Genomic DNA, 27,235 nt, shown 5'->3' with positions numbered 1-27,235 from the left:
TGGGAGAAATAAAAAAGGCATTTGTAGGAAAAGAAATGCTGTCGGTTATTATTGACGATCACCTTTTAGTGTGTTTGTGTACACGGCGCCAGCTTCCAGGAAGTCATTAGACATCTTTTGAAACCACCGAATGGAGTGAGAGTCCCAAAGCATCAGGTATCTTTCCCATCATATCAGTGTTATGTTTCCAGTGCTGCCAGCCAAGGATTATGTATAACTGACAAGAAGCAACATGCTCATTCTGTCTGACCAACAGGTCAAAGCAGAAAAATATCTAATCTACGATGTTCTACATTAGAAAAAAACAATCATCAAAAATCACGACTACTTTTCTGATCAATTGTGGATTTAGTCTCGGTGTCTTCTGTCTCTTCATGAATCCCAGACTGACTCTGATGTTGAGATTAGAGACCATCTCTTGTGGGTCTTTATTATAGGTCTCTTATATACACCGATCAGGCATAACATTATGACCACTGACAGGAGAAGTGCAAGAATAACAATGACCATCTTGTGACAATTCAGTGTTCTGCTGGGAAACTTTTGGACCTGGCATTCATTGGTGTGGATGTTACTTAGACATGTAGCACCCACCTAGATCAGACCAGACACCCCCACCCCATAGCAATGACACTCCTTGATGGCAGCAGCCATCCCCAGCAGGATGCAGCCTGACACAGACACACACACAAAAACGCTTTAGGAACAACTAAAAAAACATGAAGAACAGCACAAGGTGTTGACCTGGCCTCCAAATTCACTAGATCCCAAACTGATTGAGTATCTGTGGGATGATCCACAGAGGACCCTCCCCTCAAAGACCCCCCACTAACAACATCCTGTTGCCAGACACCACAGGACACCCTCAGAAGGTCCATGTCCATTCTCTGATGAGTCACAACTGTTTTGGAGGCACACCGGAGACCTACACAATATTAGGAAGGTGGTCATAATGTTATGCCTCATCGGTGTATGTTTGGGCTCGCTGTCCTGCCTCTGTGTGAATTTGAGACGGATTACACGCCTCACTGGCTGAACAATCAATCAGGATCTAAAGCACATTTGCACAATAATGTAAGAGATCTTCTGTCATTTGATGTCATGTCTTTGTAATTCATGCCTAATAATAATGACCCAGACTATAAATAGCGCCCGGACAGGCCTTTGACCTCTGGCAGGCTGGGGGATGAGGTCCAGAGAAATTAGCTGAGATAAATCAGGACCTTGGACAGCACCAGCTCCACAAACAGAAAGGTACAAATCAGACATTCAGGACCTTGGACAGCTGCTCCTGCCAATTCAGTCCCATGTAATGATGCAAAAAAAACACACCGTGGACAATCAAGCCATTTTTAATAGCCAATTAAGAGTCGAAATAAGATTAAAAGTTAGACATGACCTCCTTTTCTAACGCTCTGTCTGATCAGATGATTAAGAATCGTGGAGGAGTCGTGGAGGACTGTAGCCCGAGGTTAAACTGCAGAGTGCTTCCCTCGTGGCTCCCAGCCAGGATCTACGGTTATTGACGAAGCTTCCCGAGCACAGCCGAACTCAGATCCACCACAAACCCGACACCAACCAAAAGTCTTCAGCTACTCCCGATGCGTTCCCATTGAAGTCTGTTGTTGTCGGGCTGGGGGTGATGGGGTGGACGAGATTAATGAAATAAAGAGAAAGAAAAAAACAAAAAACAAAGAGAGGTTTCTTCCATCACTCCTGAGCCCCTCCCAGTCCAGTGATTTTTCGGATCCGAGGCTTGACAAAGGTAATTACCGCCATCCCTTTATAATTATATATTACAACAATTGGTCTTTTATTTTTTCCTCCATCCTGTCGACCAAGCAGGGAGGCAGTGGGTTAAATTCTGCAGGTTTTCTTTGCTGTTTGCACTGTTTGCTTGTGTGTGGAGCGGTCCCACACAATTTATTCAGGGCGTGTGACCACCACTACCACCACCACCACCACCAGCAGCAGCAGCAGCAGCAATTACAGGCATTTTCACACAAGAACAAGGCGGTAGGCATGTATAACAGGGGGTGAACTTTATAGATTTCCAGTTGGGGGAACGATGCAATTGTTTACGGTGCTGAGAGAGAAATCCAAGCATGGCTCATACAAGGCGTTATCTTAGAAGCTATTAGTGGTCTTAATGGCCTCCTCGCTTTTGACAGTTTTGGGCTAATTCTGTAAATTCAGTCTTTCTGCTGCCCGGCTGTCGTTTCCCCCCTCCCCCGATGCTGATGGCTTTGACGCACGAAAAGCGAGCGGTTTCATGTATGTGACTCAGACTGCCGAGCATTATCATTGTCCTGTGATCGGGAAATACCCGTCTGAATTGAGGGGTATTTTCTGGTTCATCCTGCTGGAAATGGTTACGCAATGCACTACGGCACACATTACAGCCGCTTGGCACACGGGATGGTCGTTTACAGAGCGTTTAAGTCTTTCTGACACCTTGTGGGGGATTTATAAACTTAAAAATGATCAAATCTCCAACTAGTCATCTGCAGATTCTTGCTCACTTGAAGCTGCACGTTGGAGGATGGAGACCCATGTCTGCAAATGACTGACTTTGCTTATTCCTGGACGTGAAAATGAATTTCGTTACGCACAGACTCTTGCAGCAGTGTCCGACTGTGGTGATGAAATCCAATTACAATCTTTCTTATTCCTCGTTCTTGCTCATCCCCCCTCCCCTCCCACCTCCTCACATTTCCTCCATCTTCGATTCCCCTAACAGGACATCCCCCCCATTCATACCGGTGTCGTGACACACCCATTGCCTGCACCAGCAGCTGCTCCGGGCTTTACGGGCTGCGTAAAGAGTGAGGAGGGGGAGTGAAAGTGGGAATGGGGGGAAATGGGGATGGAGGAGCAGAAAAGAAGAGTGCAGAGGAGAAGCAGTCCCAGAGAGGGGACCCTCCTCTGAGGTGGCTCTGATTTCAGTATCTCCACATTTGAGGTTTCTTTATTTCATTATAAATAAGTCATTTTATTAGTATCAGGACGGTAATGCTGTAAAACTGATCCAAATAAGATTAGCAGGAAGGACAGAGAGAGATCAGTACAAAGAGAAACCATAATGAAACTATAGAAGATATGTGATTTTAGTCTAATATTTCAGCAAACCACTGCATCAGCCTGACTCACCCTGAAGTCAGAAGGAAAATTACAAAAAAAAATAAATAAAAAAAGACAGCAGCAATGGGAAGAGATGAAGCCTAACTGTTTGAGAAGGAGATAAAAGGTAGATGGACAGGAAAGCAGAGACAGAGTGAAGCAGGAAGATGAGAGAGATGATACTGTAACAAGAGGAGGATGGAGGCTACCGATGCTACCGGCCTCCTGCCTCTGTGGGAGAGGAGAGACGAGGTGGTGGTGGGGGAGAAAGGCTCTTACGTCCGTCCGTCAGTTAGTCAGGAAGGATGTCGGGCTGATGAGATTAGCCCGAGAGATGTGCCCTCACTCTCTCACTGTGAGAGTTGGATGTGTCACACACACTTGCTTCGATTTGGTCTAACTGGTCATAGCAGGACACGGGAGAACAATGAGCCCCTGTAGAACCAGATATGGACATCACGTCCTCAGCCAGAGGACAGAGGTTATCAGCTGATGCTTTTATGTATAGTATTTTATTAATGAAGACGTCTTTAAGATGGACTGATGTATTGTCGTGCGTCCACTTGTTATCAAATCCAAATCTGTGTGGTCTGGTCTGAGTCTGTGTTGCTCCTTTTTTGGGTTGTTTAAGTTGCCAGTGTGTTATACAGGTGCAACCGTGGAAGACTATTACTTCCAAAGTTACTGAGACGTGATGTGTTGTACTTGAACTCAGGTCAAGCAATTTGTTGGTTACATCAGGAAGTTGTTGGCTGACCCTGTGAAACCTGAGATATGAAATAATGAGGAAATTCTGTTGGACTGAAAAACTACAGTGTGTGTGAATTTCTGAATTTCATCTCAGAATCGGTCAATACACCGATCAGGCATAACATTATGACCTAATATTGTGTAGGTGTGCCTCCAAAACAGACTCATCAGAGAATGGACATGGGCCTTGTGAGGGTGTCCTGTGCTGTCTGGTAACAGAATGTTGTTAGTAGGGGGAGAGGCTTTGAGGGGAGGGTCCTCTGTGGATCATCCCACAGACACTTGATCAGTTTGGGATCTAGTGAGTTTGGAGGCCAGGTCAACACCTTGTACCATTCTTCTTGTGCCTGTGTCAGGCTGCATCCTGCTGGGGGTGGCTGCTGCCATCAAGGAGTGTCATTGCTATGGGGTGGTGGTGCCTGGTCTGGTCTAGGTGGGTGCTACATGTCTAAGTAACATCCACACCAATGAATGCCAGGTCCAAAAGTTTCCCAGCAGAACACTGAATTGTCACAAGATGGTCGATGCTATTTACTTCTCCTGTCAGTGGTCATAATGTTGTGGCTGATCGGTGCATTTTCATATTGAGATAACAGTAACAACATAAATTATATTCTTAAAGTAACCTTTTCAACATTAGAAACTGCAAAAAACAACAACAACAAAAAAGAAAATCTATGAAGGCAGCCATTTTGGAAAAGGCTGCCAAAAGCTACTGACTGCAGAGCATGAATAAATCCACCAGGGGGCACAAGTTTTCTGAACACAGTCACCCACCCCAGGGGCAACAATGTCAGCTGTTTTATTTAAACGCACAGCTATTACTCTGACTGCCGAATACATCTCTTGTCAGCTTTTAAAGCCTATGTGTGCGTTTATATAATCAGCAGCAACCTCTCATTTTCTTGTCAGACGTATAGTCCTCCCTATCAACGAACCAAACCTGTGATTTAGGCCTTCACGTCGCCCCCCCCCCCCCCCCCCCCCCCCCCCAGCGCGAGCACTCACACATGCAATAAGCTAATGGCACTGTAGAACGTTAAAGTGAGACGATTCAAAACCTTCTTCACGAGAGGCGGCGATTAGGAAATACGCTGTGATTACCAGAGAGAACTAAGAGCCTCTTGAGCAATTTCGCTGCCCACATTAATGCTAGGGCGTCATTTCTGAAGTGACTCTGCGTCTGTTGATGTGTAGCGCCAGAGTGGATGAGCTTTCCTCCTTTTTTAATTTTTTTTTTCCTCCTTTAAATAGCACTCTAATCCCTCATCTCCTTTACATTAAACTTTTTTGCAAGCTGGATTCTATAACACTAGAATCTGATTTTATTAAAGTAAAATAACATATGTCACCTCTTATATAGAAGGTTTAGTCGGTGCTGGTGCATATTCACTAAACTGCTGAACGGGCTTTTTGAACTCACTAGTGTCAGCCGCTCAATTATGGATGTGCTACAAGGGTTGTGCCGAGGCTGGAAGCGACTGGATTGGCTTGTTGTCACATAAGTGTCAAAGCAGTTGTAGGGCTGGTGTTAAGACAGTGTAGATGAGTCTAATTAATTTCACAACATCACACTGCCTGGTTTCTTTAGTTTGTCACTCTCGCATGCCGTCGTGTTCGTTGTCTGGGTGCGAAATGACTGCTTTCTAAATTTGTGTCATGCAGGTAAGTTTATTCATACTAAAGAAACTACTTCTGTTTGAGTTCTAGGCTTCGCAAAGATCTGATTGTTTCAAAAAGACCTGTTTTTCCTTCTCTTCCTAGCTGCTTCTTCACTTCTCTCCCGCTATCCGTCCATCTCATTATCCCACCTTAATAACTGTGCTACGACTGCTCCGTCTAATCCAGTGCAGTAGTGGCAAAAGGTCAGCGTCTCTCCGTGCCAGCTGGCTGCCGTCCAACTCATCGCCCTAAAGGGACGCGCATCCACTCTTGCATTTAAATCTCATGCCTAGAGCGTCTCCTTCCTCTTGCGCCGTTTCTCTTGTCTTCCTTCCTCCCTTCATCTTGCGTTCTTTCCACTCCTTGCAGTTTCTAATTACTTACTACACCGCTGGAGTCATGAAGCGCTGCTCTTCATCTCCACATGCCGTGTCTTTGTGTAGCTTTCGGGACCACAACATAAAGTGTAGACCGGTTTCAAAAATACCTTTTGAACAATTAACTGATTTATTTCAGTTGATTGCACTAAACTTCAGACGTGCCTTTCATCTAAACCAGGGGTGTTCAACTCATTTTAATTTCGGGGGCCACATACAGTCCAATTTGATCTCAAGCGGGCGGGATCAGTAAGATAATAGCATACTAACAATTTTTTCTGTTTGTTTTAGCGCAAAAAATAACAAGTAAATTAGGAGAATGTTTACATTTAATAAATTATACTTAAAAAAATGAATTTTCTTAAGAAAAATAAGTGCAGTTTGGGCACATTGCTGTCTGCTGTTTAGTCCTGGGTCTCAGTGTTGTGTTCTGTCAAGTTCTCTGACTAAAACAGTGGACAAATTAGTGATAGCAGTTATTTTCATTGAAAAATTGCAGTTTTCTGTGTAAATTCATGCTGCGGGCCCAGATTAGACCCTCTGCCGGGCTGCTTTTGGCCCACGGGCCATATGTTTGCCACCTGTGATCTAAACCCTCTCAGGTGTGGCTGGTTGAGGCAATCAAGCCCGTGCACCTCCCAACCAAACGTGCACTTCCACTGCAAGGCCAGTGGGGACGCAGAGGAGAATAATAACCCTGGTGCATGCATTTCAGTGCTTTGATGACATTTTATGTGTAGGACTTGGCTCAATAGTTAAATTTACTTTGCACCATAGATTTTCTTGCTGTGGAGCGTTGGCAGTGCTCCACCCTTCGATGTTTGAGGAGCTAATTTGTGAAACGCCAAACAGTTTGGCTCGGTCGCGTGGAGATTGATGTTGGCACACTTCTATTAGTTGTTTTTAAATGAGGCCCAATTAAGTAATGCACCTCTAACTCAAGTGTTTGAGCAAATATACCATGCCAAATAAAGATGTTTTATTCTGGTATAATTATGGCGGATATCTCTTTTTGAAATGACTCCTTTGAGCCATGCTGGTGCTATAAAAAGCCTTTTTTCATTTGTTGTGTATTGTCTTGTGGGCTTCTTTTTTTGCAGAGATCGGCTGTTCAAGATGAAAGTAATCAGCGCCGCCGTGCTTAGCGCCCTGTTCTGCACCGGTAAGCACAAACGTAATCAGACACTTGGGGGAGAGTTCAGATAAATGGATGGCTGAAACAAAGTCCATGCAAAACCAAATTGCACAGATTCCGTGAATACCTCCGCCAAATAAGCTAAATTAAGTTGTGCTCTATTTCATTTGCACTTAATTGCTTTCTTTCCTTTTGTTATGAAGAGTCAGGTTGATTTATTTATTTATTTATGTACATCTGGTCTATTTTCAGCTGTTATTATGAGAAGAATTTACATTTCAAATGATTTCATACTATCTGGAAAAGCACATTTTCCCTTTTGAACAAAGGAACAGATTTATTTAGAGGACTTTGTATTATTTAACATGCACATTAAAATAAACTCCTTCCCATCTTCTCTACCACAGTTGTGTCAGCATCTATGCAAGGTAAACATGCATCATTACTTGCATGACTGAGAATGCTTTTTCAGATAATGTGCACGAGGAAACATACAGCTTTAGAGATAAGTTCTCATCAGAAACTAAACTTTATCTGAAATGACTGTTAAAACATGTTGATTGATTCCTCCAGTCACAGAGGAACACCGGACAGCCTTCTTCGGCGAGGACGTTCACATCGACATCCCGCCGAAGAACGTCGCAGAGGTTCTGTTCAAGCCCCGGACCAACAACTCCGCTGAGGTGTTCCTGATGCAGGCGGGCCAGGTGAACAGCCAGTACAAACAGGCTTATGTCAACTCTCTGGACCACCTGGTGCTGGATAACGTGCAGGAGGAGAATGAGGGCACGTACGTCATTAAGAATATCAACGACTCCAGCGTTACCCATCTCGTCCTCACTGTCAGGGGTAAGCTTCTGGCCGCGCTCTCCCCCAGAGCTCAGCTTGAAAGTGGTAGAAAAGTACTACTGATTGTATCATTGATTGTGTTCTATGCTCACCTTACCTTCACCTTTAGACTAGTCACACATAGATGGAGTTGTATAACAATGACACAACTAAATGTATAACCTATGCATAATCCTTTGTTTAACATCTCTATGGTTGGATTCACAATGTTTTCTCACCTGTTCTTCTGTCTTCACACGGTCCTTGCACTGAGGATGTTGCGAGCAACAAGTGATTAGGGAGTGATAGCGCTCACATTACGATGGAAACCACATACCAAGATTATCTGTTTAAGTGCTGTGTGTGGGGGAGGTAGCCTGAGGAGCTTCTCTCCTCAGAGAACCTGTAATTAGACTCTCCGTGAATGGCTGGTTAAAGAAACCTTTCTGACTTTTGACCTAAGTCTCTCAAAGTTCTTTTTCTGTCTGAAAGTCAAAGTTTTGACAGTCAGTATTTTTTGGAATACATTCTGTTAAGGCTTGAAAAGTTAGAGTTAAGTTGCAGTTGCAAACATTTCAGTCCTTTGGCTTTACAGGAAATGCACAGAATTCTGGGGACACCTAAACAAACTGATGTTTTAATAAAGAAGTCAGGCCTTAATTGACTTCTTTCTATTAGTCTATAGCTGTGAACAGAGCACATAGTAAAAGCAGTTGTCTTGTTTTCTAGACACATTTTTGATATCAAAGCGCTAAGCTCACTAACACATATATTGTGTTTACACTTGCAAAACTGCAAGTCGTTCCGTTTGCATCAGCAGTAATCCCAGAATCAGTCGGATATAGTCTGATGTGTTAGTATTAGTGGTTATAGAGACTGCACCAATGAACACAACACAATGAAAATATACAAATACTGCAATACTTCAGAGAGCTGTTATAAAACTGCGCGTACCATGAGAAATTTGCAGGCCTTCTTGACCTTTGACCTTTAATTCTCTTGTTTTTGACGATCAGACTGCGCTTTGGAGCAAGTGGTAAAGTACGGGGAATCTTATACCATCCATCTCAGTCGAGTCAAAGGCCCCATCACCCTGGAGTTCAGGTACGGTAATCTGTACAAAACCCAGAGTCATGTTTGTTGGATAGTAATTTATTTTGTTCTGACGTAAAGTTACAACCAGGAACAGAGTACAAGGAACAGTGTTTATATGTAAAACAAACTCTAAGGCGGGGATTGTCAAATGTGTGGCCCACGGGCGAATATCAGCCCGTTGGAGGGTCCAGTCTGGCCTGCAGGATGCATTTGCATAGAAAGAGGAAAAGAAGACAGATGAAGGGTGAGGATGAAGAAGAGAAGTAGGAGAAAGGGGAGAATGGGGAAGAGTATCAGAAGAAGAAGGAGAAGGATGAGGAGACGGAGAACTAGATGGGGAAAGAGGAATAGGGAGAGAGGACACAGATGAAGAAGAAGAAGAAGGGAGGAAGAAGAGAGAAAAGAGGATGAGGGGTGGGAGGAGGAGAAGGTAGAAAACAAAAAGGAGGAGGGGTAAGAGGAAAAGAAGGTTCAAAAAGAAGGGGGAGGAGGAAGAATAAGAAGAGAAGTAGGAGGAAGGAGAGAATGATAGAGTAGAAGAAGAGGGTCAAGGAGGAGGAAGAAGGAGAAGAAGGAAGAGGAGAAGGAGAAGTATATGGGGAAGGAGGAACAGGAGGAAGAGCAGAAAAAAGCAGGGAGAGAGGACAATGAGGAAGAAGAAGAAGGAAGGAGCAAGAGAGAAAAGAGGATGAAGAGGAAGAAGTTGAGGAGGAGAAGGAGGAAGACGAAAAGGAGGAGGAGGGAGAGTAAGAAGAGGAGAAGTAGAAGGAAGGGAAGAATGAGGGAGATCAAGGAGGAAGAAGAAGGAGAAGAAGGAGAAAGAGAAAAAGAAGTAGATGGGGAAGGAGGAATAGGAGTAGAATTGAAGAGAGGACAAGGAGGAGGAAGAAGAAAGAAGGAGGAAGAGAGATAAGAGGATGAGGAGTGTGAGGAGGACAAGGAGGTAAAGGAAAAGGAGGAGGAAGAGAGCACAAGAAGGAAGAAGGAGAAGGAAGGGAGAAGAGACAAAAGAGGATGAGGAGGAAGAGATGTAGATGGGGAAGGAGGAGTGGGAGGAGGAGAGGGAGAAAGATGAAAAGGAGGAGGAGGAAGAGTAAGAAGAGGTGAAGTAGGAGGAAGGGGAGAATGAGGAAAAGAAGGGGAAGAAGGATGAGGAGAAGTAGATGGGGAAGGAGGGATAGGAGAAAGAGTTACAACACCTGCTGTGACTTCACTCACTATGTTCGCTCAGGTAACATCTATTTCCATCTACTGTACTCTGTTTTTCATGTTCAGGCCCAATCTGGTTAAAGTCAACCAGACGGAGATTCAGCACACAACAGATCCTCCGCTCGTGGTGCTGTACAACAAGTCGACGGGTGTAGCGGAGGAGTACGTGCGACGCCTCGGCGTGTCGGAGAAGAAGGTGATACTGCACTCGGTCAGGATGACGGACGAGGGGAGCTTCACGGTGCTGGACCACGAGGACCACATCAAGATGAGGAGCTGTCTGAACGTCAAAGGTGAGGAGAGACGTGAGAGATTCCTCTTAAGTCTGATTAATTCAACAATCTCATCTGCAAAAGTGCTCTTCTGTGCATGAATTATATAGATCTGAGTGTGTACTGACTTGATGTAAATACAGTAAAAGCTTTATGAGGTTGTTGAAAAAAACATAGACTGTGTAAAGATGGATGGAACTGCTCCTTAAAGGGGAAGCCAAAGCAAGTAGAGCTCCCCCTGGTGGCTTGCTGCAGTATAGCTCATAAGCTCCACCCCCTCCATGTTAGTGGGCGGGACTTGGGCCAAACTAAAACACTAAAATACATGTCCAATAGTTGTTTTCAAGGATGGTTTCTGTCGCTTTAGGTAGTTAATATAATGATGATGCAAGTTCAAGTGCCAGTTCTGTCTCCAAAGTGGCAAGATGGCGCCGCCTGTATCCCCTGGAAAATAGCGTATGACAAATGCAAGGAAGTGGCGACGCATTGCTCACTTTTACACAGTCAATGAAAAAAAACATTTAAAAAAAAACAAAAACGTTTTTCGCAGACTTTCTACAAAAATTAATTTGGGCTTGTTTGCTCCCATATCTCATTATTTTTTAAAAATGATTTCCTCTTAGAAGAAGTCGTTATTATTAAATATATGCAAAATTAGGTTCAACCTGCCTTCAGGGATACTGGGCGACTGCAGCTGTAAATCAGAGCATGACACTTGGCTTTAAAAGTGTACAGCTACACAAGACAGTCATGCATTCAGTTAGCATTAAAACGAGTATAGATTTATTGTTGCTGCAGGTGTTTTTTAAACTGATAATTTAACTTTTCTATGTGTCCTCTAGGTCAAACTTAAAGGGGAACTACCGTTTTTTAAAACCTGGACCTTATTTCGGACGATATTTAGCTCCAGTGGAGCACCACGTATATCCACATAGTGGGAGTGACTAGGGCACCGAAACACAGCCTCTAAATAACACATTATCTGCCACGATAGTTGTTAATTTCATGAATATTTTGTTATGATATGCTAGTGCTATTCCCCGTTGAGTCTGGAGTTACCTGTAATCATCATCCAGGGTCTGTAGATTGACCTACTAACCTCTGACCTGGATGATGTCATCTCTGAGCACCGCACATAACAATATATTGGTGAAATAATGCGTTATTTAGAGGCTGCGTTTCGGTACCCCATTCACTCCCACTATATGGACATACGTGGCGCTCCACTGGAGCTAAATATCATCCGAACAACTCCAAATGACACCAAAGTTATATGGGTGAGTAAACGATCGTATTTTATGCCAGAAATAAGGTCCAGGTTGTAAAAAACGGTAGTTCCCCTTTAACCGAATGTGTCTATATGACATAATTTGATATAAACATGGTCCTACTGCCTATGGATTCTGAAAAGAAGTGTACAATATCTAGTAATTAGTTAAACAGAAGTTGGCTAAAAGAGTGTAACACAGAATAAGGTTATACATTTTATTTTTGGCTTCATAAATAGTCAAACAAACCGGGTCAGATTTGACTCGGGAGGACAAACGTTGCACGGTCGACGGGAAGACAATACGAGGGTTTTAAATAAAATATTATAACGTGGTGAATAATTCATAGTTTATGGAAAACGAGTGTGTATCAAATTCCATTGCAACCCATCTAACAGTTGTTCATATCACTCAAAAGCAAATATGTTAACCAGCTGATGGAGCAAGTGGCTAACCAAATCATCCTCTGGGAACATAGCTGTTGTCACCTGTTCAACGTTTTTTTATATATATTTTGTTTATAAAGTATTTTCCTGTTTGGCCATCCACAGAGCACCAAACCTTTCTGCATCTCAACTACGGAGAAAACATGAAGACCAAGCTCTACCTGCACCACTCCAACGTTAACATCGTCTACAGGCCCAAGTCGGACAATCAGGACAGAGACATCGTGGTACAGGGCGTGGTGGTGACGCCTCTGGACCCTCTGCTGGAGGGCAGGCTGAGCGTGGAGGGATCGGAGCTCATCATGAAGAAAGTCAACGTTGCTGACTCGGGCGTCTTCAAAGTGACGGACCTGGCCGGCTCCCCCGTGGCTAATGTCTACATAGAGGTAAAAGGTACGAGAAAAGGCACATTTGAATGCGTGCTGTGATTTTTCGTCGCCGCGAGCTGGCAGGCACAATAAACTAATTAGCAGCAGTTTTCTGCGGAACAAAAGCAAACGTAGTCTAATGAGATGTAGATAGTTTGTGGAAAGAGTTAAGCTTATTAGCATAACGACTGTGAGTCAGTGTAATGTGACTGTCAAACCTGTAATTGAGTATTTATGGAAGGAGGACGACACATCCTGAAGCAAAGATCCCAGATTTACTACTGCGTTTCTACCACATTGTTAGACTTGCAGACAAACCAGAGAGAGACAGAGAGAGAGACCCAGAATGCACCTTGGCTGTATGACTCATAGTTGCTGGCAGCAGAGACAAGGAATAGGATGCAGATGTCTTCACAAAATCATTTTTCACATACTCCAAACACATAAACGTAAATAATGAAGGCAATAACGTGCTGAATGAGTGAACACAGTGGTCGCCTGACACCTCGGTGCTGTGTGCCCTAGATGCATTTATGTTATTACACAGAGTGTACAAGAGAATCTGAAGGACTGAAACCACTGAAATAATACACTTGCATTAGGATGACTGAATAGTTGATAAATCCCTTCAGACATATATAGAGTGTGTTGTATATTACAGATACATGCAGCAAGAATTAAAGTTGCAACTGTATTAAAAAAAGCGGCACAAATTTCTGTTTTAGGTTTTGAATCGTTAGACACATACACCGATCAGCCACAACATTAAGACCACTGACAGGAGAAGTGAATAACACTGACCATCTTGTGACAATTCAATGTTCTGCTGGGAAACGTATTTGGACCTGGCATTCATTCATTCATGTGGATGTTACTTAGACATGTAGCACCCACCTAGACCACCCCATAGCAATGGCACTCCTTGATGGCAGCAGCGCTTTAGGAACACCTCAAAAAACTATGAAGAACAGCGCAAGGTGTTGACCTGGCCTCCAAATTCACTAGATCCCAAACTGATCAAGTATCTGTGGGATGATCCACAGAGGCCCCTCCCCTCAAAGACCCCCCCCCCATAACATCCTGTAGCCAGACACCACAGGACACCCTAAGAAGGCCCATGTCCATTCTCTGATGAGTCCCAACTGTTTTGGAGGCACAAGGGAGACCTAGACAATATTAGGAAGGTGGTCATAATGTTATGCCTGATTGGTGTATGTGTGATTGATCGACGTGATAAGAGCGCCAATGTCAAATCTGTGACTTTGTGTTTATTTTGACATTCCTAGTTCAGTTGTTAACTAGATTTTCATGCTAATTGAAAACAATATTCAAAAGAGAAAGACGACAGATGATTTCTGTACCTTCCCGGGTTTGAAGCATTCACAGAGGACTCATTATTTTTATTTATTTTGTTCCCTCTCAGCGTACAAACTGCCTCCCCTGACGGTGGCCATCCTCTCCATGCTGGGCCTGATCGCCTTCATGCTGCTGGTGTGCCTGCTGTCCTGTCTGTATAAAGTGCACAAGAGGAACGAGAAGAACAAGAAGCTATTGCTCATCGCTCAGCAGGCCGGCAAGGGAGACGGCGAGGCCTTCAGACAGGTAACATCCAGCTGGTGCGCCGCCGTCACTCGACAGTAGGGTCGATGCAGTAAGACAAGACAGGTTGTTTAATTAGCAGTGCTTTTTTTGTTATTTTTTATGCAGCGTGTGATTGTGTGATGGGATTTAAAGGTGTACGAGAGTTCTGCTCCTGCTGCGGGAGTCAAGATGGTCAGCCTCCTCCCCTACGGTGCTGGACCTGACAAACATGTTCGCAGCCAAATTAAACAGATCGCTGTAGCAGAGGATGCTTCTTTTCCCCCCCTAATCCAGTCTTGTCTCTTATATACAGTATGTCACTGATCTACAGATTTAAACATAACTGAGTGCAATACTGATATTAAAAGCCTAAAAAGAAAGTAGAAAACGACCTAATTCATGTTATATTACAACCAGTCTCTGCAAATTCACTTCAATCATTCAGTTGGACTTTTGCAAGTGACATCCACTCTTCAGTAATTACAGTAACGAGGCCTGCATGCTGGAGGTTGAAGCCATTTTCACACCGTGTCACGTTTTAAATTTTAATGAAGTACAAGCTCCGGTCTGCAGCCCGACAGGAAGCGACGCTATCCGAAACAGCAGCAGTGTGTTTGTCGCATCAGCTCCTGAAATTGCAGCGTGTGCTCGCGATCGGCTGCCAAATGCATTTTTATTTATTAGCGTTACAAGTGGAAATCATTGCAGAACTGTTGTAGGGTGCAGAACAAAAAGTGCTGTCACACAAAGGCAGAGTTTAGCACCCACCAGGTAAAACGTGCCTCTTTTATTTTGCGTAATTGCACCAAAATTTATTGTAATTTTGTCCCGTTAATCAGTTTCAGAGGGAAATGTTTTTAAAAGCCTGGTGGATTTTACAACCTAAGAGCCTTTTGAGCTGCTTTCATTACCGTCTATTTCTCATTCTAAAAATAAATAAATAAAAAAGTCAATTTTTAATAAAATTCAGTTCAATTATACTGAGCCCTCCGGGGACAAAACACAAACAAGTGATTGTTTTCCAACCGCCTCTTTAAAAAAAAGAAATAAAACCCTGCCTCTCGTTCTGTTTACCTGCTCAATGGCGCCTGATTAACCGTCTGATTGGGTGATTTAGACGAGCTGACAGTTAACCCTCACCTTTCAGCCAGCGTCCCCACAGAAAGACAGTTTGTTAACAGACTTAAATTTATGGATCAATTAAAAGCCCATTACAGACAGACGACTCACCCGAAGAAAACGCCTAAACATCGGGCTTAGAGATTGATCGCTCTGTTGAGGGATGGTGGCTCGATACAAGCACCGAATTATCTGAACGGTGTGTCCAGATCAGTTGAGTGAGCGCTTGATAAAAAACGCGTTGAATCCCTGAAGCAGGTGTCAAATTTGAGAATAAATCAGCTTGTCTCATGGAAACAGAATTTGAAGCTAATCCAGACAAGTTAAAGGGGAATTACCGTTTTTTACAACCTGGACCTTATTTCCGGCAAAAAATACGATCGTTTACTCACCCATATAACTTTGGTGTCATTTGGAGTCGTTCGGACGATATTTAGATCCGCGTATATCCATATAGTGGGAGTGAATGGGGCACCGAAGCGCAGCCTCTAAATAACGCATTATCTGCTGCGAGACTCGTTCATTTCACCAATATTTTGTTATGATACGCTAGTGCTATTCCCCGTTGAGTCCGGAGTTACCTGTTATCTATTCGTGGACGTGCAGCGGTTTGTTGTTCTTTGGCCAGCTGTTCCTCTCTCTGCCTCTGCATCTTGCTTTCAACGAGCTCCTCATCCGTATACTCTGGCTCAAAATGGTGAGGACGTCCATCATAAACGAAGTCGTCATCCACAACCTCAGAATCGTAAAAATATTCTGCCATGTTGCAAAAAAATAGCAGTAGCAAATTACAGGTAAACAAGCCATGGGGTGCACGCGGCGCTCAAAGATGACATCATCCAGGTCAGAGGTTCGTAGGCCAATCTACCTAGGGATGATGATAACAGGTAACTCTGGACTCAACGGGGAATAGCACTAGCGTATCATAACAAAATATTGGTGAAATGAACGAGTTTTGTGGCAGATAATGTGTTATTTAGAGGCTACGTTTCGGTGCCCCATTCACTCCCACTATATGGATATACGCGGATCTAAATATCGTCCGAACGACTCCAAACGACACCAAAGTTATATGGGTGAGTAAACGATCATATTTTATGCCAGAAATAACGTCCAGGTTGTAAAAAACGGTAATTCCCCTTTAAGTTGCCTTTATATATATCTTTTCCCCCAAGCTAATAATCTGTTTGCTTTTTACCATTGACAGTTAACCCCTCGTTCCCTGGCCAGAGCCAGAGTCATAAATGATCCTTCAAACTGAAATTGAGCTAATTAAAAAAAAAAAACTCCCTTCAAACAGATGACTGGCTCGCTGTAAACAATCCGCCACCAGAGACTGATTGCTTTGCAGAGACTATTAGATGAAATGTTTACAATACGCTGTATAACAAACTCAGATTATTAATGTCGCGGCTGAGTTGAAAGTTTCTCTGAGACGGATGGAGGATTATAAATGTTTCAGATTTCGCACATCAGCCCCAGTTAAGATCCATCTGTTTTATGGGATGTTTGCAGAGCTGCTTTAATTTGTCAGCGGTTTGTGGAGTAGTTCACACTCTATAGGCCCCTAGACTGATTACTTCTACTAATCTGCCTTAACATACGGTATCAGTGTTTCTCTCTGCTCCTTCATTTTCAACGCATTATTGCTGTGTCACTGCTAAATCAGCCGTCACATTTTAGAAACAGCCTCAGGTGTTTGGATTTGGCATCGCATGCGTCACATTTTGCGAAAGAAACTCTGCTTGATTTATGACAAAGACGAGAACTATGGCCGCAGGATGAGAGTTTATTTAATTCCCTCCATAAATTACCACTTCTGGAGCTTCTTCCTCTGGAGCAGGAGGCGTCAAACTCGTACGGCACAGTTTGATCTCAAGTGTGGCGGACCATAATAATAGCACAATAACCTATAAATAACGACGACGTTTTCCTTTTGTTTTTGCGCAAAAAATAGATTTAATGAACTATCCTTTTATGAACCACCTAAAAGATTTTAAGGTTGTTTAAGGTCTCATTGTTGCATTATGTACGCAACTTTTACGAAAACAGTGTGACCCCTAGTGGACGAATTAGGAATAGGTGCCAGTTTTGGTGAAAACTTAATGTCTTCTATGTAATTTTCGCAATTTTGCAAATTCATCCCTTCCCTTAGGGCCAGACTGGACCCTCTGTCGGGACAGTTTTGACCTTACACCCATGCTCTAGGGCAGTGGTGTCAAACTCAACCAGAGAGCGGGCCGAAATTAAGAACTGACTTTAAATCACAGGCCAACCAGAATGAATATTTATATAAAATGAGACACAATTCGTCTTTTCAGATGTATTATCAGAAATCATTCATACAGAAATATGAATTTAACTTTTCCCAAGCCATAATAAAACTTTCCCCGGGACTATTCTACCAACCGGGGCCAATACGACGCTATTTTTCACAAGACATTATGAGATTAATAGCCCAGTATGGTTTCCTAACGTTATCTGCACGTTGTATGAATTCGCTGTTGTCGACACTTTGAATTAACGCCAGAGTAAAACAAAACTAGCAGTTCAGCTTGACATACCCAGCTGTCCAGTCTATCACAGGGCTAACACAGAGAGACAGACAACCATTCACACCTGACTTCACCCCCACAGTGAATTTAGGATCCAATTAAGCGAACATGAATGTCTTTGCACCGTGGGAGGAAGCGGCAGCACCCAGAGAAAACCCACTCAGGCGCAGGGAGAACTTTTAATTTCCATCATACCTCATTCAGGGCTACAGTCTAGTGTCTGTATGTTTGTGTTTATTTTAGAGGATTAGCAATCTGAAGTGAAAACTGTTCTCAGACTTTCATGTTGGTTAAGTTTCACGAGTGTTTGGTAAATTGAAAATATGGCCATGGAAAAGAGGCCTTTATGCTCACAGCTGGATGTCTCTGATCTCCTGGCCCGGCTAACGCTGTTGCATGTGCGTTGCCTTTCTCCCTCTTACTTCTAAGGAGCCTCAAACGGAGCCTCTTCTCGGTGAGAGAACTGTTCTGGCCTCTCTTTGTTCCGCTCTTTTATTCATTTATCTTTGGTGTCTAGAGAAATGTGCTGCTTCCCGTGGCAAATAAGTTCCTTGATCAACTTGACGTGACAATAATATTGATAAACAGTTTCGGAAGATGCGTGGCAAAGGATTTTAAAAAGCTGAAATTGTGGCGCGTTTGAGCCGATGTGAAAGCCATTAAAGATATTGAGCATCGGTCGACTAAACGAATCCTGGACACAGAGGAGAAACTGCTATCAATCTTGATGAACTGGCAGAAGTTGATCGAAGACCTAATTTGACAAAAAGTCAATGAGTAAGCGGTTCTGGCGCCAAGACTTGGAACAAACTGTCTCTGTGATCCTTACAGACGTTTCAGTGTTTGTGTGACTGAGCTGTGATCAAGCGTCCATCTTTCATTGGCATTAGTTAAGTAGATTAAATGGAATAGGATGAGATCGATCTAAATTTAGGATGTAAATGTCCAATCAGTGATTAGGAAATGGAAGGATGGCCAGGAAAGTAGGAAATTAATTTAAAATCTTGCGGTAGACTTTGTAAATGATGCCTTTTTCTTGCTATTAATTAACTAAAATATGCAATAAGACAATAATAATTTGCTTTGTTTGCTTTCCTAGTGGTGATTAGATAAAAGCTCAGATAAAAGCCAGTCGTGAGTCAGCATCTAGCTCCGCTTTGACAAGCTCAGCCATGTGTGAGAAGTGTCTTTAAGGATTTTAGATGCAGTGCTGATCCAGGTCGGGGTGCAAACAGCAAACATGTCTATTTAATCCAGTGTTTACTCTCAGTGTTGCAGCTTTAGGGTTCTTAAAACAAGTAAAAAAAAATCTCAGTTTATGGGGAGGACTGTTTCTGCTCGGCTCCGTCTGAGTTTGAGAAACAATCGTTACTTGCTTTAAGAAAGTTTGGTTTTAAAGTCCTTCTCCACTGGAGCAGTGTGTTGTGGTTATTTTTACTTTCTTGAAGGTGGTTTGAGTTTCTCTGTGCAGAATAACGTGTGTTCAGAGACTGATTTCAAACAAATCTGCAGGTGGAAAGTTTTTCTGAGTGCACCTTAAATCCAACTCCAGTAGCTAATCAGTGGGGCATAGACACCGATCAGGCATAACATTATGACCACTGACGGGAGAAGTGAACAACATTGACCATCTTGTGACAGTTTAATGTTCTGCTGGGAAACTTTTGGACCTGGCATTCATTGGTGTGGGTGTTACTTAGACATGTAGCACCCACCTAGACCAGACCAGGCACCCCCACCCCATAGCAATGACACTCCTTGATGGCAGCAGCCATCCCCAGCAGGATGCAGCCTGACACAGACACACACACAAAAACACTTTAGGAACAACAAAAAAAAAAGAACAGCACAAGGTGTTGACCTGGCCTCCAAATTCACTAGATCCCAAACTGATCAAGTATCTGTGGGATGATCCACAGAAGCCCCTCCCCTCAAAGTCCCCCACTAACAACACTGTGTTGCCAGACACTACAGGACACCCTCAGAAGGCCCATGTCCATTCTCTGATGAGTCACAACTGTTTTGGAGACCCAGACAATATTAGCAGGGTGGTCATAATGTTATGCCTGATCGATGTATGATGAGTGACATGGATGAAATGGAAAACATTTGCATATTTAAAGATTTTTCAATAGGGGAGAAGACACACTCTGCAGATCTTTAAACGTCACTATTTGTTAAATTTCCTCAGCATTAGTGTGCACCACTTAGAATCATAGTTGAGAGAGTGACACTGATGTCATTCCTCCTGCTTCTTCTTCTTCATCCCCAACCAAGCTCACACACACACATATTGCACATCTTTCTTCCTTCACTGTCGTATAATTGTTTGGAGTGAATCACGAGGAAACACGAGGGCAGTAGTGATGAGCCTCTAGTTCAACCTTTCCTCATCATCGAGTTTGTTTCGTCACAGGCCAATCAGCTACTGACCCAACAAGTCTCTGTGTGTGTGTTTTGTTTGTTTTTAGTGTGTGTGTCTGTATTTGTTCTTGTTCAGTGTTGTGTGTGTTCATGTTCAGGTTTCCAAGATTAATATGTGACAGGGTGTAAATACACTTTCTACTGTGATGTGCTGTTTTTACATTTACTCTCAAATATCAGTAATCATGAAGAATTAGACACTATTACTTTATGTTAGTGTTTTTAAACAACCATTAGTAATTATTGTGACGTAACTTGGTCGGCGACATTACAACGTTGCATCTGTCCAAACTTTGATTCACAGCACGTCCTTCATAATTCTTAAGTAATAAGAGGCAAAAAAAATCAAACAAAAGTCTTGAAAAACACCCCCCAATTTTTGCTTTACAGATTACGGACATGGCCGATTTGCACGGGATTAAGATCACACACGACCTCCGCTATTATTCCAAATTACCGGAGGTCCCCAGATAAAACTAGTCCCGTGCGAATAGGGCTTTAGTCATTGTACGTGTCTGTGTGTATCCGTCTTCTTTTAGGTGTATGTGTCCTCCTATGTTTTTGTTATTTAGAAGTAAACTGTCTCCGTGTGCTCACAGTGTGTGTTCTGGCGTCCCGTGGGAGCTTAACGTACGTGTCGGTGCACCGACGGTGGAGGTTGAGATGACAGCAGCCGCCCTTGATGCCACTCACTCCGACATGTTGTGGATTTTTCTCTCGCAGACGTGAGAACACAGGCAACATGTGTGAGAGGATGTCAGCGACCTTTCGGGGGCTTAACCCGGGACGCCGACGTGAAACTCGAATCAATCACACCTCTTTACTCGCTCTCTCTCTGCCTCGCGGCTTCTTCACATCCTACTCGTTTTGTTTTGTCTACCTGACCTCCCATCACTCTCCTCTCGCCAACTATTTCCTCCAGTCTCTTGTGTCTCATTTTCTGTAATTTATCTCACTCTCACTATCCGTCTCTGAGTTTCCACTTGTGTCTCTTCGGTCATACTTACATTTCCACTCTTGCCTCTTCCCACTTCCCTCTCTTTCATTCTCAACTATCTTGCATCTCTTCTTCTTCTTTGACACTTCTCTCTCTCTAAAACAAGGATGATATAAAATGGCACTTCCAGCAAACACAGGACTTATTTTTTGTTTAGCAGCTGCTCTTTAACAAGTATTTTGTGATTTTAGATTCATTTTCAATGGCCGTGCATTTTCCACCTAGGCCTTCAATGACCTCCAACCTTATCCAAAACACCTCTTAATACGATCGCCACTGCTATAGAAACCATCAACATCATACAGATACGCAATAAAACAGGACGTTGCATCGTAGACGAGATGAATGCCATTACTAAAGCAAGAAACTCACTTGGACCAATTCAAAAAGTCTCCTCTCACTCACTGCAGCTCCACATACGTCAAATCCAGCAGAAGCATCAATGTCGACCCAATAAAATGGCAAAAATATACATAAAAGATGTAAATATAATTCATTTTACACACCAGAACTTAAGAAACAATTTAGAGTTCTCCTCAGAGCCTGTTAGCCAAAGGTAGCGCTAATAGTTGCTGACCTGAAAGTGGCGGACACACCCTTTCCCCCGACTAGGTCAGGCTAGCTAGCTCTGGGATTGGGCGGCCCTTCCTCACAATATCCAGCTTTTCCTTCAAAGTCCGCCGTGAAAATGTCTTTCTAAGAAGATCTGCAACCAAGTTGATAGTCAAATCCTCCTTCAGCCATCGTAGGTTCAATATCTATCAGAACGTTATCGGGGACGATTTAGTTGTGCGGCTCGCAACAGATGAACGTCAACCGCCAGCTTGGCTAAAACGGAGCGGCTCTCTGGCCATCCAATCAGAGGACACGAAAACACTGATGTTACCGTAGGCCACAGAGAAGGCCTAAGAATACAAACTTGAAATGTGATTGGTTAAAGAAACAGCGTCATTACAATGAGTTTCAAGCTTCAGACGCCTGCAGTTTTAACTATAAAGGCCCAGGCAGATTTCTTTGGCTCCAGCAACACATAACGGCTGAAATATGATTGGATAAAAGCTCTAATGCTGAGCTACACTACCAGAGCACCGCAGCAGAGAGACAGACAAGACATAAAATGAAAAGCATGGGCTATTGGGAATAATTTAATAAGATTAAAATTAAAATGTAAGTCAGTGATTTTGATAAAGTCGAGGCCAGCAGAGAAGGCTTTACTGGCCCTGATGGCCCCGCCACTGATAATAAACCTAGAGAAGGTGAAAACCTGCAATAGTCAAGCGTAATTCAGCTATTACAGATGCAAATCCTTACTTTAAAAGGAGTTTAAATTATTAAATATCGTGCGCTCACCAGACTCGGTCTTTAAAAGTGCTCCTTCGACTCTTACCCTCATTCTTTCAAACCCGTCACCATTTTTCCTCTGACCTGCTTTACTTCTCTTTTGACACGTCGACCATCTCACGCCTCCTCCACTTTCCCTTAAACTTTCCTGTCAGAAGACGCCTCGCCTCCATTTGTCTGGTCCCTCCTTTCACGCCGTCGTCCCTGCGGCCCAGAGCGACAGAGGTTTCTCAGGCGTTACAGCCGTTTAGGCCCTGTTTCTTCTCAACCTCCACCCCCACCACGAGGACAAAGTGTTCTCTTTAATATCTGTAGTTAGGAGCTTTCTGTGTGGTTAAACGTATATGTGTATATGTGTATATGTGTGTGTGTGTGTGTTAACGTCACATCCAGTGGTATTTTTTGATGACTTGCTGTGTGTGAAAGCTCCGTTTCTCTGGGATTGTTTCGCAGCCGTGGCTAAAAATTTTCCTCACGCCTGCTGCCTCCGTGTGTGTCTTTTCTTCCGTGCGTCTGGGTGTGCAGGTGGTCCACGAGGCTTACAGCAGGTTCACCGAGGAATCGCTGACGCAGTCCGTGTGTGATAAACCCTCAGAGAGCACGGAGGTCACCATCAAGGTCAGTGGTGGAACCAAAGAGGCTGTTTATTAATCAAAACCTGCACAAAATGTAGTTATAGTGGCTATAATCTGCACTGTTTACAAGGTTTAAACGGAAAAGCCACCCTTTGGCTTTATTTTTAACTGCTTGGCTGCAACTATACAACTTTTTTGTTCGGTCTTGTGTGTACTCCATCTACTCAGCATCATATGCCAGACAGCAACTAGCTGGGGAACATAGTGGAGCTTTTTGCAGCTATTTTTCTCAGGTGCTTAGCGCTAAAAGAGTGTAAATACTGAACTTGCCATCATCAGGCAGCCACAAACAGCTTTATAAACTCCTTGACGTGCAAATAAGCTGTGAATTCAACTTAAAATATGATAATATGTGTTGACAACTTGTCTCTACTGCAGCCAAACGGCCACAAAAACAAGATTATTGAAGCATTAAGCTCTAAATGCTCCAAATATTCATCGTTTTTAGGCCGTTAGTGGAAATCAGGTTAGCAGATCAATAAATCCAGCAGAGTTTTAGGCTGAACGATTATTTGGATGAGAGATGTAGGAACATTACAGCCGGATGACCATTAGGACGAGATGCATCAGAGTATTGTCCAAAAGAAAGAAAGATTTATTTAAAGACCAAAAGATCATTAACCGTCCTTATGTTTGAGACTGCTTGGCAGAAACCAGCAGCTATATATAATGTCACCTTAGTGCCAAAAGTAATTAAAAGGCAATCAACCGTGCGCGCGCACACACACACACACACACACACACACACACACACACACACACACACACACACACTGCACTCAGCAAAGGAACAGATTAAAGTTTAAGGGAGGGACCTGAAATGAAGAGCAGTAAGGAAAGTAAAGTGGTTAGAGTTCAGGGAGTTTGGGCTGATTGAAGCCTCTGTAGAAGTCAGTGAACTCTTAATGTACACTATGTCGCCAAAAGTATTCGCTCATCTGCTCTCAGCTATAACAGCTTGAACTCTTCTGGGAAGGCTTTCCACAAGGTTTAGGAGTGCATTTAAGGGAAGTTTTGACCATTCTTCCAGAAGCACATTTGTGAGGTCAGACACTGATGTTGGATGAGAAGGCCTGGTTCACAGTCTTCGCTCTAATTAATCCCAAAGGTGTTCCATCAGGTTGAGGTCAGGACTCTGTGCAGGCCAGTCAAGTTCTTCCACACCAGACTCTCTCATCCATGTCTTTATGGACCTTTTTTTGTGCATTGGTGCTCAGTCATGTTGGAACAGGAAGTGGCCATCCAGAAACTGTTCCCACAAAGTTGGGAGCATGGAATTGTCCAAAATCTCTTGGTATGTTGAAGCATTCAGAGTTCCTTTCACTGGAACTAAGGGGCCAAGCCCAGCTCCTGAAAAACAACCCCACACCATAATCCCTCCTCCACCAAACTCCACACTTGGCACAATGCAGTCAGACAAGTACCGTTCTCCTGGCAACCACCAAACCCAGATTCATCCATCGGATTGCCAGATGGAGAAGCGTGATTCATCACTCTAGAGAACACGTCTCCACTGCTCGAGAGTCCAGTGGTGGCGTGCTTTACACCACTGCATCCGACGCTTTGCATTGTACTTGGTGATGTATGGCTTGGATGCAGCTGCTCGGCCATGGAAACCCATTCCATGAAGCTCTCTACACACTGTTCTTGAGCTAATCTGAAGACCACATGAAGTTTGGAGGTCTGTAGAGATCGACTCTGCAGAAAGTTGGTGACCTCTGTGCACTATGAGCCTCAGCATCCACTGACCCCACTCTGTCGTTCCCAGTCGCTTCCACTTTGCTGTGTTGACTGTGCAATATTTATTAGCGAGGAAATTTCACGACTGGACTTGTTACACAGGTGGCATCCTATCACAGTACCACGCTGGAATTCACTGAGCTCCTGAGAGCGAACCATTCTTTTACAAATGTTTGTAGAAGCAGTCTGCATGACTAGGTAATTGATTTTATACACCTGTGGTCATGGAAGTGATTGGAACATCTGAATTCAATTATTTGGATGGGTGAGTGAAGACTTTTGGCAATGTAGTGTATAAGATCAGATCAGATTTTTTCCAGATTTGTTGTCTAACATCTTTCTTCATGCCTGTGGCTATAACTACAAGTTGAGATAGTATAATCTAGAAACTACTTCAATTAAATAGATTTTCAACCAGTTTTAATCCATTTTCATCTGGATGTCTTATAACTTGCAAACCCGAACTACTTATTATACTAATAAAATCATTTTAAAGTATGGGGTTTCTGGTACTGTACGAGTCATGCAAGTTATTTCCATTTTTATTCTGTACTATATATTTTAGTTGTACAAATGTAACAAGGAAAATAAGTAGTGTTGGCTGCAGGGGCGAGGGATATGAATCTATAAATATAATCCTCGAAACATGCACATAAATTATTCAAGTTGCTTTTTCTCTGACCTTCTTTCTCTCGCTCTCCCTCCCCCCTTCCTTCTTCCTCCTCCACCTCCTCCTCCTCTCTGCTGGGGGAACCCTTTTTTCTACTCACCTCATTTGTTCTATATTTTCTTCGTTCCTCTTCCCACCTACATTCTCTTTCCCATATGTTTTGCTGTTGTCTCTTTCCTTCTTCTTGTGTGACCTTCCATCTTCTTCTCCCTGTTTCTCTTCCAGGGCCTTGAAGTGTCCAAACCAGGCCGCTACCAGACTCTCAGCTCAGACAACTTCCTGGAGATGAGCGACTCTGGAGTCGAGTTCACAACCTCCGGCCTCCCGCTCGACAGCGACACCGACGCCCCGATGACCTACGCCTCCAACAAGCCCCTCCTGAACGCCGTCTCCCCCACAGCCGTGACCGAAGCAGCCACCAGCCCGGAGACCACCGTCGTCCCAGACGGCGACCTCAGCGCCAGCCGAACCCCTGACTCCGCGATGAGCGCCAGCCCCGCGTCCAACCCTCGCTCGCTGGCGGCTGCGACCCCCGACGGCAGCCAGCGGGGTGCCGCGTCACCGGGCGCCGCCTCCAGGGGCACCGCCGAGTCAGATTCAGCCAAAACAGAAGGAGGAGCCGAGAGCGGAGAAGGCGGGGAGAAGGAGGAGTCGGCTCATAGCACCTGAGAGGAAGAACCCAGGTGTATTTGTTTTTCTAACTCACGTCTCCACCACCATCTGGCAGGACTCTTTTTCAACAAAGTTTATCATCACTGCATTTAAACCACAGACAAAAAAAAAGAAAAAAAAAAGCAAACGTGATGCCTGGATCCGGATGTCAGTGTAACCTATAGGAGAAAAAATAATCAAAAGGCAGTCGCACAAAATGCACAATTCAGAATTTAATGCACTACGCTCTGAAAAAGTAAAAGAGGAACCACCACACACACCCCATCAAACTAAAGAAGAAGAACAACAAATACATTTCCAGTGCATATGGAAAACGCATGCCTTTAAATTAAACGTTAGAGAAGAAGATATCGTAGTTCAGATCTACAGGAAAATGCTGACTTTAGAGTAGACTGCATGCAAGCTGCAACGTGCCAAAGAAGCACAGGCTCCAGAAGCAGGTACGGTGATGAGACAAGGGTAAAACACTCTCAGCACTTTTTAGGGAAACACCGAAATGGGATCCGATGGTTTAAGCTCCTGTCAAGAGGCTGTCGAATAAATAACAGTAGTTTGACAGTTTGACAGGTGGAGTGAGTACTCGCCGACGGATCAGACGTTATTTTCTAAGGCCGCGGCTACTAACAGCCACGAGAGCATCCCCCATTTTATTTTATGTTTTTTGAGTTGCGTTGCCTCCGACAGCACTTTTGTTCCGCTCTCACGGCATCAGACAAACACTGCGATGATTGCGTTTCAACCCGCCCACACGCAGACTCTATTATTAACAGTACAATCATGTCAGAGAGCGCCTCCACGCCTCACGCTAAAAGTGCTTGTTTCAGCGCTCATTCGCCGTATCCATGAAGAAAAAAACAAATAAATAAATAAAAAAAAGGCCACTCGGGGTGGTATTTCTCTGGAATAAGCTCAATTAGATCGAGCGCCACCGCTCCCATGTGAGTGCCTGTGGTTGTTTTCCTTTATCTAAT

General features: G+C 43.7%; 1 protein-coding gene across 1 annotated transcript; it reads left to right on the top strand.

Annotated features, from left to right (window-relative positions):
* Positions 1–7,025: 7,025 nt before the first annotated feature.
* On the top strand, positions 7,026–27,213 carry LOC311500961 (uncharacterized protein; the record flags this gene model as incomplete). The annotated part of the gene is made up of 8 exons (XM_084562600.1): positions 7,026–7,071; positions 7,618–7,893; positions 8,889–8,976; positions 10,243–10,469; positions 12,268–12,555; positions 13,954–14,132; positions 23,073–23,165; positions 25,818–27,213. The coding sequence occupies 8 exons, from the start codon at positions 7,026–7,028 to the stop codon at positions 26,259–26,261; spliced, it is 1,641 nt and encodes a 546-aa protein (XP_084418726.1). The 3' UTR covers positions 26,262–27,213.
* Between the last annotated feature and the right edge of the window lie 22 nt (positions 27,214–27,235).

Source organism: Chelon labrosus (genome assembly GCF_963514085.1).
Source record: "Chelon labrosus genome assembly, chromosome: 16".
NCBI classification, from domain to species: Eukaryota; Metazoa; Chordata; class Actinopteri; order Mugiliformes; family Mugilidae; genus Chelon; species Chelon labrosus.
This window is presented reverse-complemented; position numbering and strand designations above follow the sequence as displayed.